Source organism: Chionomys nivalis, chromosome 8 (assembly GCF_950005125.1).
Source record: "Chionomys nivalis chromosome 8, mChiNiv1.1, whole genome shotgun sequence".
In the NCBI taxonomy this organism is placed as follows: domain Eukaryota; kingdom Metazoa; phylum Chordata; class Mammalia; order Rodentia; family Cricetidae; genus Chionomys; species Chionomys nivalis.
The window spans coordinates 20,760,577-20,773,914 of record NC_080093.1 but is presented as its reverse complement, the minus strand read 5'-3'; the positions used below and the strand labels follow the sequence as shown (position 1 = coordinate 20,773,914).

The 13,338-nt window shown below is 38.8% G+C and overlaps 1 protein-coding gene across 6 annotated transcripts in view; it reads left to right on the top strand.

The window, feature by feature from the left end:
- Window positions 1–322: 322 nt before the first annotated feature.
- The window catches only part of LOC130880574 (cytochrome P450 2C25-like), a 32,798-nt gene continuing 19,782 nt past the window's right edge, over window positions 323–13,338 (top strand). For 3 of the 6 annotated variants that reach the window (XM_057779684.1, XM_057779681.1, XM_057779680.1), the window contains exons 1-4: window positions 323–490; window positions 1,548–1,710; window positions 2,169–2,318; window positions 10,417–10,577. In XM_057779684.1, the coding sequence (XP_057635667.1) occupies window positions 323–490; window positions 1,548–1,710; window positions 2,169–2,318; window positions 10,417–10,577 (642 nt within the window). Of the gene's footprint in view, window positions 491–1,547; window positions 1,711–2,168; window positions 2,323–10,416; window positions 10,583–13,338 lie in introns of all 6 variants that reach the window. The other 3 variants (XM_057779685.1, XM_057779682.1, XM_057779683.1) reach the window with 3 other exon arrangements.

The following is a 13,338-nucleotide window of genomic DNA, read 5'->3' as shown; positions in this document are numbered from 1 at the left end:
TCAAAAATAGCTATTCATTATAAATGTTTTTTAAATTTTTATTAGCACTATGAGGACAGCAATCTGTACTGTTAACCGGAAATTCAAAAGGATACCCTGTAAAGAAGGACAAGGGTAACAAACATATTATTTTTATTTCTATCAGAAAAACAAAGTCTACGAGAGAGAGAGAGAGAGACAGAGAGAGAGACAGAGAGAGAGATTAAAGGTTATCGGAAAGACCAGTCAGTGATGTTCCAAAGAAGGACATGTTGATTCACCCTGTAGTGTTATAAAAGCTCCATGCTGGCTGAGCACAGCTGTGCCAGGCAGAAGGATCTCCATGGATGCTGTTGTGGCCCTGGTGCTCAGCCTCTGCTGTCTCCTTCTCCTCTCACTCTGGAGACAGAGCTCTGAGAGAGCGAAGCTCCCTCCTGGCCCCACTCCTCTCCCAGTTCTTGGCAACTTCCTGCAAATAGATGTGAAGGACATCAGCCAATGCTTGACCAATGTAAGTATTCTTTGTGCTCCTCCAGCACCTTGACAAGGAAGATAAACTGAAAGTTGCTTTAGATGAAAATCTAATATTTGAGGCAATATTGCTATAAATAATCAAAAAGTCAAAATTCTTGCAAAGCATTGTGCACCTTATTACTTTTATAGCTGGCCAAGTATGTCTAATCTTGTTCCTCAATAGAATCATTCATGGTCACTTACAAATTTACCTTTCAAAAGTAAGTGGGTCTTACATTGCTGCTTTATTGCTGCATCATTTTGTCTATTCCATTGGTCCACTTGCCTCGTTTTTGTGAATAGCAGACAGTTTCTATTACATAGCTCTATATTATAATTTGGTATCGGTTATTGCTATATCTCAAACAGCATTTTTACTCCTTAGAAGTGCCTTGTCTATTCTTGACCCTTTTAGGTACCATATGATGTCCTCTGCTTTTTTCTAAACCTGTAAATATGGCATCAGATATCTGATGTATAGCATTAAATCTATAAATATAGTAGTTGAGTTTAGTAGTATATGTGTTTTGTTTCTTGGTTTCTGTTTCTTCTCTGGTCTTCTGACTGCAGTGGCCTGTGGTTAAGGAAATGGTCTCCACACCTGTAGGCTGGACTTCTGTACGTCATAGTGGAATGGTCTCTGTTCAAACGGTGTTTCTGCCTGAGTTGGGAAACTGGAACATTGTGGGAAAGATGGGAGGCTTGATGGTGGTTAGGGTGGGCAGGCACTGAGACAGAGGGGGCAGTCAGCAGGCATGTGTGTGTCCTATATGGAGTTCTGGTGGTCAGCGTCCTGCTGAATGTTTTGGAATGGAAATTCATTGTAATTATTGTGTAATAAGTTGTTATATGTTTCACTGTAGGTGATCAATAACTGATATTCACCCTAATATGATATAAATAGGCTTCACAACCATTTGAAAATGAGCTTTGCCTAACTAAAAATGTTAAAATACAGTGAGTGATATTATCAGTATGAATGAGGTTGACTCCATGGAGATTAAAATGACTTTTTTTTTTTTGCTAGCATTTCCATTTTTCTTTCTTGTTTTCAGTTCTCCAAAATCTATGGCCCTGTGTTCACTCTGTACTTGGGCATGCAGCCCACTGTGGTGTTACATGGGTATGAAGCAGTGAAGGAGGCTCTGATTGATCATGGGGAGGAGTTTGCTGGTAGAGGAAGCTTCCCAATATTTGAAAAAATTAGTAAGGGCCTTGGTAAGTAACTATGCATGTTCATATGAGGGGTGCAGTGTTTCTGTTGAAAGTGAAGACTGAAAGGAGGGGAGGGACTTCTTCCTTAGGTACAGGTTGGACCTCTCTGTGGTTTCCACCCATCAGATCTCTCTTTTATTCCTAGAATATTTTTCTAGTGCTTTATCATTTTTTAATTTTATTTTTTTAAAACTATCTTTTCTTGTTTTACATACCAATCCCAGTTCCCACTTCTCCCTTCCTCCTGCTCCCTCCACCTTCCCCTACATCACAACCTCCATCCACTCCTCAGAGTTTGAAGGTTTCCCATGGGGAGTCAATAAGTCTAGCACATTGCTTTGAGGCAGGACCTAGACCCTCTCCACTATATGTAGGCTGAGCACGGTATCCCTTTAAAGAGAATATATTTCTGAAAGCCAGTGCAAGCAGTAGGGAGAGACCCTGTTTTTCCATTTCTTTAGGCATTGTTTTTAGCAATGGAAACAGATGGAAAGAGATAAGGCGCTTCACTCTCACAACTCTGCGGAATTTGGGCATGGGCAAAAGGAACCTTGAGGACCGTGTTCAAGAGGAAGCACAGTGCCTTGTGGAGGAACTGAGGAAAACCAATGGTAAGTGCAGATTTAAGCATTTGCATCTTAGTCAAGGTGTGTGTGTGTTTGTGTGATGTTGATAACACCCATTCTAAATTTTCTTTTTAAATCAGAAACAATGAATATAGGTTTCATGATAATTTTGTTTTGAGTTGAACAATTGTGCATTTCCATCATTACAAGTGTATTTTGTCTTTGTGGATCATTTCACCACACAATAATTGCGATCTATAATAGTGGCAGAGCCCAATCAGAGGATATTTGTTTTCATTTTCTTGGATTACAGAGGTTTAAAAAAATTAACTAAGCAGTACAGGGATTCTTCTAGGCCAATGTTACAGTCCTAGGTAATAATGATATAATTTACACTTGTCATTTCTTAGCCTACTGTAATAGAATTTTTATCAATTATTTTTTCTACTATAGCATGATCTTAAAATTGTATTGTCTTTTTAAAAAAACTGTTTGCTACATTGAGAATTTTATGCAATGTGTTTTCATCATTTTCACCCACCCACTCTACTGCGATACACCCCAGTTTTCTATCTACCCTACTTGGTATTGTCTCTTTACTTACTATTCACCTGACATGATTCAGGCTTTACATATAAGATTTTTTGTAAGAAAAAATTTATAAAGAAGGAGACAATACCTATACTCCTCAATTATTTTGTAAAATAGAAAATGATGAAACACTTCTAAAACTCTTTGTACAAGGTTGGTATCTTTGTTGGGTGAGGTTGGCCACTTATTCTGCCACCTTTTTCTTCCTAGAAGGAAAGCAGTCTTCCTGGCCACCTGGCTAACTTACACCTGAAATAATCCCACAGAAACCATAATATTTAAATCACTGCTTAGCCCATTAGCTTTAGCTTCTTATTGACTAACTCTTCCATCCTAATTTATTCCATCTCACTTAATCTGTGTATCACCATGTGGCAGTGGCTTACCAGCAAAGTTTTGGCATGTCTGATTCTAGCAGTGGCTCTATGGCATCCCTTCAACTATGCCCTTATTTCTTCCAGCATACAGTCTAGGTTTTCCTGACTAGTTCTGTTTTTCCCTTGCCATAGGCTCAAAGCAATTCTTTATTCTTTAATCAATAAGAGCAACACACAGACTGAAGGACCTCCCACAACACTTCCCCTTTTTTGTTTAAATAAAAAGGAAGGTTTTAACATAGTAAAATTATATATAACAAAACAAGTATCAAGTAAGAATTACAGTTACAATTTTAATATCTACTTTATCTTTTGTCATAACTTAGAAAAACTATAACTATCACTCCAAATTCTTCAACTCCATCAAAGACTACAGAAGAATATGATATTACCTAAGTAAGCAAAAAGTGCATTGTAAAAAACTTCCAAATCTCTAGAAATAACAGAGATATCTTGCTGTCTGGACAGTCACCCAAACTTCTTCTGTACCATTGGGGCATCCATTTTCAGCCTACAGGCTCATAGTATCCAGCAAACTTTTCCATGAAGCAGGAAATTTCAAAGACAGTTGTGCCTATATTAGCAGTTTGCCAGTCACTTTTATTTTTGTATCCTGTAGAATGTCTAGTAGAGAATTTAATGAAGCAGGAACACTGATGTACCATCTCATCTTTAGCAAGTTCAGCATGTATTTCTCTGCTGGTCCTGTATTTCCAGTTTGACAGTCCAGGTGAGAGCAGTTTCTTGCCCAAATGGCTAGCAAACTCCATAAGAATTCTCTTTGATGCCCATCTTCCTCTTGAAGTAGCTTGTACTGTCAGGAGCAGATGTCTCTCTGTCATGAGAAGTACTAAACTTCTTAAGATATTTTAAATGCCATATTCTAAAGTCTTTGAAAGGTTTGGAGAATATCTGCCTATCTGAAATACATCTCTGTATATCTAGAAAATCTAACCAACATGACTACAATCTTGACTATTATTGATGACTCTCTCTTTGCCTATATTTTTAAATTATATATTACATTTTTAAATGAACTGCACAAACACAATAACTTAATCAATAGCAGGGATCTACATATAACGTATAGCAAAATTTACCTTATATTTGTATCAATTAATTAAAACCCATAGCAAAGCAAATTATTCATCTGTATAGCATATCCCCATTTAAATGTAAACAAATAACTATAAAAATTATTTGGGAATATGGGCATAGTTATCTCCATACTGATTTCTGCTGATTGGGGACACTGTTAATCAGGTCTTTAATGGTGTATCCTGTGTGCTAGGTTCATCTCAGTCAGCAGTTGGGTGAAGTAATTTTTTGAGGGTGTTCACAGCGACCTTTCTGGGAATAGGGCTCTATTAAACTGTATTAGCCTAGAGTGAATTCACAAGTTCTCATCCTCTGTGGAGACAAAAGAGGAACCCCTTTTCCAAAACACCATATCCTTGAACCCAAATTTGGAAGTCATGATACGTTTATAATAGACATGCTGGTTTTGCTTAGCAGCCCCTACAATGAAATGTCTCTCTGTACTTAGCTCATTCACAGTCAAAAAATTTAAAGATAACACAATAATATACATAATGCAGACCATCTGTGAATTTTCCATTTTCACATGGCTTATTTTTCTTTCTATGACTATCTTTACTCTGTCTCTTTAAAGACTTTACCATTGTTTTTAAACAATAACTTTATTTTATGGCACTCTATACTTTTTTTCCTCTCTCCCAAACCTACTTACATGTCTCCAAAACTATGACTCATCTGGATTTGTCTTTATTGCATATCTGTAATTTTTTTCTTTCCAGGACTGCTTTTTAAAATGCTAAGTACTTATAATTTAAGCTGTGCCATTACTAGGGTATATATGGTAATCACTGCTTGCCCTACCCAGTCCAGCTGGTGGAGCTGCTCACTGTTTTCCTTCCAAGAGTCACACACTGCCCCACTTCCAGGCACATAGCTGGTCCAAGTTGCCATTAAGTTTCCAAGTTGCAGCTGTTGGCTCACAAACCCCATTCAAATGCTCTGTAGCTGAATCTCCTGCCTGAGAGAGTCAGAGTTCACATTGGAGCATGACCCAGAAAGCAGGGATTTCAAGATGGCATGGATTTTTTTCTTCTGCTACAGCTGAATCAGAAAAACCTCTCTTAAGGGACTGTGGCAAGCCACCAGCTGAAAGACAAATGCTGCTAAACTTTGTTATTTTGTGTCTAGAATTTCTTTTCAAGCCCTCTCAGGTTTTATATGGATTTAGTCCACCACGTTAGCGTGCCCATTTGTAGGTATCAGGTAAAAATGGATGCTTAAAAGAAATCCCACACTAGCTAGGATTGAGACTATTAGAGAATTATTTATTCAGGGGTAGACTCACAAGTCCCAAATTATCTGCTGGAGTGGAAAAGAGCAACCGAATTCCATAGTCAGAAAAGAGGCTGGACCCTTGCTTTACATCAGCATAAATAGTATAAAAGACCATGATCAAGTGGGTGGTTAACTTAAAGGCTACTGGCTGTAGGATTTCTTACATCAGTATTTTAATAATATCAAAACAAAACAACTTTATCATTTCCTTTTACATGGCACTTTCTGTTTTGAATTACATTCTATCTAAACAAATGACAGAACAAATCTGAAAGATGCACAAAGAGAAAACAAGAAAATTATTTATTAATCAAATTATGTCTTAAACTAAACATGAACTGCTTTTGCTAACCTGCTGATTCTGTCTTTAATTCTGACAATCATTTCTGTCCATGTACACCTTTTGTTTTGTGTGTGTTTGTAGAAAATGAATCACTTTTTTTTGCTACTGCTATAAATGCTACTTACCTCAGAAGTTCCTGACCTGAAAACATAAGATTAACTATTTGATTTCTAAGGACTTAAAGTTATTTTTCCAAACAAAACAAAGACTGAAAATCAATTTAATCTGTGAATGAAATGTATACACATGAGAAAAGTTCTTTTATCCTTCACGGTTTTTGACTTAAATAAATCATTCCCTGATACTATACAATATAATCATGTTTTCATACAGTGTAGGAGCATCTTTTTTCTATGTGTTGTTTTCATTGAGTGAATAAAGAAAACTGCCTTGGCCATTTGATAGGGCAAAACTTAGATAGGCGGGAAAAAGAGAACCGGATGCTGGGAGGAAGGAGGCAGGCAGAGAGCCACCCGCCATGAAACTGCCAGGCCAGACATGTTAAATCTTTCCCAGTAAGCCACAAGATCATGGTGATACACAGGTTTAATAGAAATGGGTTGAATCAAGATTTGAGAGTCAGCCAATAAGAGGCTATAACTAATGTGCCAGGCAGTGTTTTAATTAATATAATTTGTGTGTGGTTATTTCGGGGGCAGCCAGGAGCTGGGCTGTGAGAACACAGACTGCTGTCACTGCTCCTTCATTGCAACATCATACCCTGGCACATGCACAGTAATATTAAGGAATTTCCTGTTATTCAAATGTATAATAATTTATTAAGAATACTATTTTTATGGGATACTTATTTGAGGTCTATAGATTTAAATTTTAGATCAAATTGAATGTAAAGTGTAACATGATGGGGCCTGCTTGTTGGGGTTTCTGTCCCGCCCGGTACCCCACAGCCGGCAAGCCCCAAAGAAAATCACACAGAGGACCCCATAAGATTATAAACTGATTGGCCCATTAGGTCAACCTTCTTATTAGCTCTTGTAACTTATATTAACCCATTATTCTTATCTATGTTAGCCACATAGCTCAGTACCTTTCTCAGCAGGACAGGTCACATCCTGCTTCCTTGGTGGTCTGCGCAGGACTGGGAGGAATCAACTTCCTTCTTCCCAGAATTCTGTTCTCCTTGCATCACCTCTACTTCCTGTCTGGTTTTCTCACCCATACTTCCTGCCTGTCCAATCAGTGTTTATTTAAAACATGATAGACAGAATACAGACATTCTCCCATACCACTTCTCCCTCTTAAAAAAAAAGGCAAATATCCATAGTCCATTTTTTGGGAATGTCAATGTAGTTTTCCAGACTACTTCCTGCTGGTTGAGGGTGCTGATAATATTATGGGGACCTAAAGTAAATTTAGAGTTATGATCACGTCCTGACGGAAGTATCCTGTGAGTATTGATCATCTCAGACAGTAGTCTTGAATCTGTTCTGAATGTAGAACTCAGACATCTGGGCCATCTGTTCCTGCCGGAGATTTCTCAGATGGCCTTCCTTGATCAAAGCTGAATTTCTTAACTCTGAATAAATCCAGAGCCTCTCATTTTCTGTGGAAAGAAAAAGCAAAATCTCTTCTCCAAAGTAACATACCTTTTGACTTCAATTTTGAAGTCAAGGTATTTTCAAAATACCTATCTTGGATTAATTCAGCAGCATTTATAAGCATATACCTTTTTGTAGCTGTTGTTCCTTCCTCAGCATTCATACAATTTAAAGAGAGCATAATAGTATACAGTTTATATACTGTATTTAATGTACAGTATCAAGATTCTCTGTATATTTTCCATTTTTGTGCAGCTTTATTTTAACCTCTATTTCTTTTATTTTTACTTTTAACTTTTGGCTTTTTGAGACAGGTTCTCTGTGTATCTTTGTCCTGGAATTCCCACTGTTAACCAGGCTATCCTTGAATTCACAGAGATCTGTCTGTCTCTGCTTCCTACCAGTGTGTGCCATCACAACCAGCTACTTTCTCTCTCTCTCTCTCTCTCTCTCTCTCTCTCTCTCTCTCTCTCTCTCTCTCTATTTCCTTCTTTTTTTTTACTTTGAGAACTTTAATCTTTGGCATGTATATATTTTTAGCACACTGTAAACTACTTAGAGGTTTTCTTCCTCTTTGAATCACTCTTTACTGTATATCTCTCTTTTTCTGACCATGTGGTTCTCTATTTGCTAAGGAATATGGAGAAGATTAAAATGATGGCTTTGACTACTAGATCCAGCCCATTCTTTAGCTTTATGAAATTACCCCCTCATGATGGAGGTACTAGATATAGCCATGTTTTTTGCCACAACGCTATGGAATTTTTAAGGTCTTTGCCAGGAAGCAAGCTGCAACAGTGTGCCCATAAAACAACACTCAAAAGTTGGGACCACTTGCTTAAAGAATCAGAGTTTTCCCTGGCAGGATGGCCCAGAAAACTGGCATTTAAAAACAGCGCAGGTTTTTTCCTGCTACGGCTGAAATCTGAAATGTTTTACTCTAGTCTTTCCCAAGCCTTTCCAGGCTATCTGTAGATCCAGTTATCCACATGGGGGCCATTCTGTAACATGAAGAGGCCTGCTTATTGGGGTTTTCTGTCCTGCCCAATACTCACATCTGTTTAACCCCAAAAAAAATCACAGCAAGGTCTCCATAAGTTATAAAACTGATTGGCCCATTAGCTCGGGCTTCTTATTTGCTCTTATGACTTATATTAACCCATTATTCTGATATATTTTTTCCATATGGCTTGGTACCTTTTTCAGCTGGCAGGTCCCATCATGCTTCCTTGGTGGTCTATGCAGAACTGGGAGTAATCAACTTCCTCTTTCCCAGAATACTCCTGTTCTCCTTGCATCACCTCTACTTCCTGTCTGGATTTACTGCCTATACTTCCTGCCTGGCCAATCAGTCTTTATTTAAAACATGATTGACAGAATACAGACAATTCTCCCACACCAGTAAAGTGTATTTATCATTTTTCCAAGTCAATTCACTATAGAAAAGACATCAGAAGAAACTGTTCTGAGAGCTGAAGAGACAGTTTATCACTTGAGTGAAAATTCTTCTTCAAAGAAGCAGCAATGGGTTTCAAGTGCCAGTGTAAGGCAGCTCCATGAGATCTGACATGCTCTCCTAGACTCCACAGACATAACACACACACACACACATGTACAGACATACACACACCTGTGAATTCATGCACACAAATAAAAATAAGTATAAAAAAGAAATTTCATTATGATTTTTCAAATTTTAAGCATTATATCAATTAGCAATTTAATAATGATGATTTTGTGAAATGTTTAGAAATCTAGAAACTACAGTGTTTCTCAAATATGATGTGTAGAGTTTGAACATAATCATAATTTACATCTTTTTAAAAATAAACATTATTGTTGCTAATGCTGTATATTGTGTGTGTTTCATATAGGTATTGCATAGGAATGAAACATGTTTTTCGAACACACCTTCCTACCATCACCTTTCTGGTCACCCCATTCCCACTTTTTTTTATTGTATCCTCCCCTAGGACTCTTTGTTTTAATTAAAAAGATTGTTTATTTTTATTTTATGTATATAAATGTTTGCCTGCATATACGTGTGTGTACCACTTGTGTATTTGGTGACACAGAAGTAAGAAAATTGTATCCTATTCCCCTGAAACTGGGGTTATAGAAAGTTATGAGCCACTGGAAGGCTGCTCAGAACTGAACTTTGGTCCTCTAAAACAGCAGAAATTACTTTGAATGCACAGCTCTCTATCTAGCACTGACCTTGTTATACTTTGTGTCTTCTTTTCAAGTACTACGTTTACTTCCTCTGGAGAAAATGCATTGTTTTGATTGTTGAAATGAGGAAAGGGAAGTTTCTATTACTGTCCTCATATTGTTTTCCCTCTTGGAATTTAACTGTAATAAGAAAGTTCATTTTATTTAGTAATGCAAACAAATCCACATGGAAGTGACTGTTCTTGAATTTACACATTATTCTCAAGAATTCTCCCCACAGTTTTTCTTCTAATACCAGAGCTCATCTGCAGTGAGGTTCTTCCTTCCTTGGATCAGTACTTGCTTCTTTGGTTTACTCATTGTGGCAGCAGATATTTCAGGTGTACACTCTTCTATTTGCATTTTAGTGATATAGGGTCATTAGGTATTCCAGTAAGAAACAATTCTATTCCAAATACTAAAAATTTCAGGTTTGTAAAATCTTTTGTTTTCTTTCAAGTACTAGATAGTTTAATTGCTATATCTGATATGGTCTGTTCTTCTTCAACTATCTTACCAAATTTAAGATTAAAGTGATACATTGATTCTACATATTATGACGTCTTAGATGTTAGGAAAATTATAGATAGAATATGGTTTACAAATTCTAATGACTCTTTGCCTGTTAACAAAACCAAAACTTCCTCTTTGTCCAATTTAATGTTATTTTTTTCCAATTGTTTCTTCAGGTTCACCCTGTGATCCTACATTCATCTTGAGCTGTGCTCCCTGCAATGTTATCTGCTTTACTGTTTTCCAGAATCGTTTTGATTATAAAGATCAGAATTTTCTTAACTTGATGGAAAAATTAAATGACAATGTCAGGATTCTGAGCTCCCCCTGGATGCAGGTGAAGTCAAGATCTTTTCCTCCTGCAAACATATTTTTGGTCTTTCATTCTCAAACATCAAATTTAATATGTACCGAGAAGTGAGGTGACTAGGTAACACAGTTTTGAATAACGTATTATGGAAAGAATATCTGGAAGGCAGGTCTAAATTCTTTGTTATACAAATAGCAAAACTAGATGACAGTTTCCAGATTGGTTCAAGACTGCTAGTTTCGTATCTCTTGGTTTTCCACTTGATATCCAGAGAATTCTTTATATAAAGTATTGCATTCACATCTGTAAGTGTGGCCAGTTGTTCACAGGACATTCTTCTATGCATAATTCTTATCTTTTTGACTATTAAACACATTTTATCATATTACTAGCCAGGAATATTTTAGTTTAGAAGGAATAGTCCCTTAAAGGCAAAAGAATATTTATGGCAATGAAATCTGCCAAGAAACACTGAGTAGTTTCAGTGGTTTGATATGTCTGCTGGAATCCTATTTAACAAATAGACATGTAGAAATGAAAGGATGAGTGGTTTGACGCTGTGTGGCCCACAGCCCACATACATCTCAGAGTTGTCCTAGACTGAACTGGCATCTCCTGAACTCTCCACAAGAATGGCTGTGATACAGGCTGCCCAGTAAATCAAGGCACCGGGCAATCAGGCACTACTATGGTGAGCAAATGTATGGTGTGGTATGGGAGAGACAGAAAGAACAGCTCATGTACTGTGGAGAAAGGCACATCTGAAGAGGTGAAACAGTGAGGAGTGGGCTGAGGTTGGTGACTTGGTTGCTAACCAGGGCTAAACTTGGTGTTCGCTGGAGCATGGCTACTGCCAGGGTTCATGTCTGGGTACATGGATTTGCTGCAGCCTTGATCTGTGTTGATGTGCACAGCTCCTGAAACTACGTTAGGCCAAGAAGAAAGGGCTGTACAGGGTTGATGGTGTCACTCACTGTCTGAAATCCTAGGGAGAATGGGTCCTGTTTTTCCTCGTGCCAGCACAGTGTATCAGGTCCTATTGATAGGGGCATGGGTGAGCCAGGCCTAAAAAGTTGAGCTTGGAGGATCTGCCCCTCATCTGCCCTGTGGTAGCATGGATTGGGGAGAGATGCTGCCCACTGACTCTGGCAGATGGGAGAGCTGTACAGGACGTCATAAGATCCAAAGAGTTTTCTTTGTCCCCGCCAACTGCAGAACTCAAGAGAGTTGAGCCAATATGTTGCTTGATCAATACAGTAGAGATGACATTGTTTACAGGGGTATAGGTAAGTCATCCCTGAAGTTCTGAGTGTGGGAGAGCTGGCCTCACTACTCATCTGACTGGGGGTGGTATGGTTGGAGGAGAGATGTCTCCTTTATCATTATCCTCTCACTGTTGGAGGCACATGAGTGAGCTGACCCTCCCCCTTACATGCTGTAGCACTCATTGAAGCAGGCCCTGCTTCTGTCCTGGGCAGCACTGTTGAGTGAACCCTGTTTACAGCAGCACAGGTGAGCTGGCCTTGAGGTTGTGAGAGTGGAATAGCTGGCCACACCCAATAATTTGCCATGTGGTGGTAAGGTCTAAGGAAAGATGTTCTCCTCCCCTTGCCACTGCTACCTGTGGTGTATGAGGGAGCTGATCCTCCTCCTTACCAGCTTCAGTGCCTTAGAAAGCTGTTCCTGTACCTCCATAGGTAGTAAAGCAGAGTTGACTCTATTGAACCTATCGATTGGGGTGCAGGACTGCAGGTGAACCAACCTAAATAATGTGGATATGTGAGATCTGGTCCCTCCCCTCATCTTCTTATGATGGTATGGGTGTAGGAAAGATTGCTTACCCTCCCTTGTAAACTGTGGCAGGTTGCAGGGATGATCCTAATCTCATAATATTAGGAGAGTTATCCCTGTGCTTTATCAACTGCAGCTCTTGGAAGAGTGGCCCCTGCACGTAGCCTGGGTAACACAGTTGATCTTCCCTGATGATGTAGGTATGTGAGAACCAACTCTGAGGGTATGAAAGCAGTTCCTTATTATAAAGAGTGATGATGGAGGAGGGTCATTTGTCTATGTATTACTTTCATTGGTTAATAAAGAAACTGCCTTGGCTTTTGATATAACAGCAGCTTAGATAGGCGGAGTAGACAGAACAGAATGCTGGGAGAAAGAAGGCAGTGAGCCAGCCATCATGGAGCCAGCTGCCAGGTCAGACATGCTGAATCTTTCCCAGTAAGCCACCACCTCGTGTAGTAATATGAGCAGCGGGGCTGCCCCGGCACCCAGTCGCCCACGTGGCTAGCTTATGCCCTGAAATAATTATACAGAAACTGTATTTTTTTAAGCACTGCCTGACCCATTAGTTTTAGCCTCTTATTAGCTAGCTCTTATATCCCGATCAACCCATCTTTAATAATCTGTGTAGCACCAGTCTTACCGGGAAAGATTTAAAATGTCTGACCTGGTGGCTGGCTGCATAGCGTCTGCCTCTGAGAGGAGCTGCCCTGCATCTGAGCTCACTTCCTCTTCCTCCCAGCATTCTATTTTGTTTACTCCACCCACCTAAAGGCTGGCCAATCAAATGGGCCAAGGCAGTTTCTTTATTAATTAACCAATGAAAGCAACAGATTAATACAAGACCCACCTCCATCAACCTCGTGGTGCTACACAGATTATTAGAAATGGGTTAGTCAAGATGTGAGAGTTAGCCAGTAAGTGGTTAGAGATAATGGGCCAGGCAGTGTTTAAAAGAATACAATTTGTGTGTTGTTATTTCGGGTATAAAGCTAGC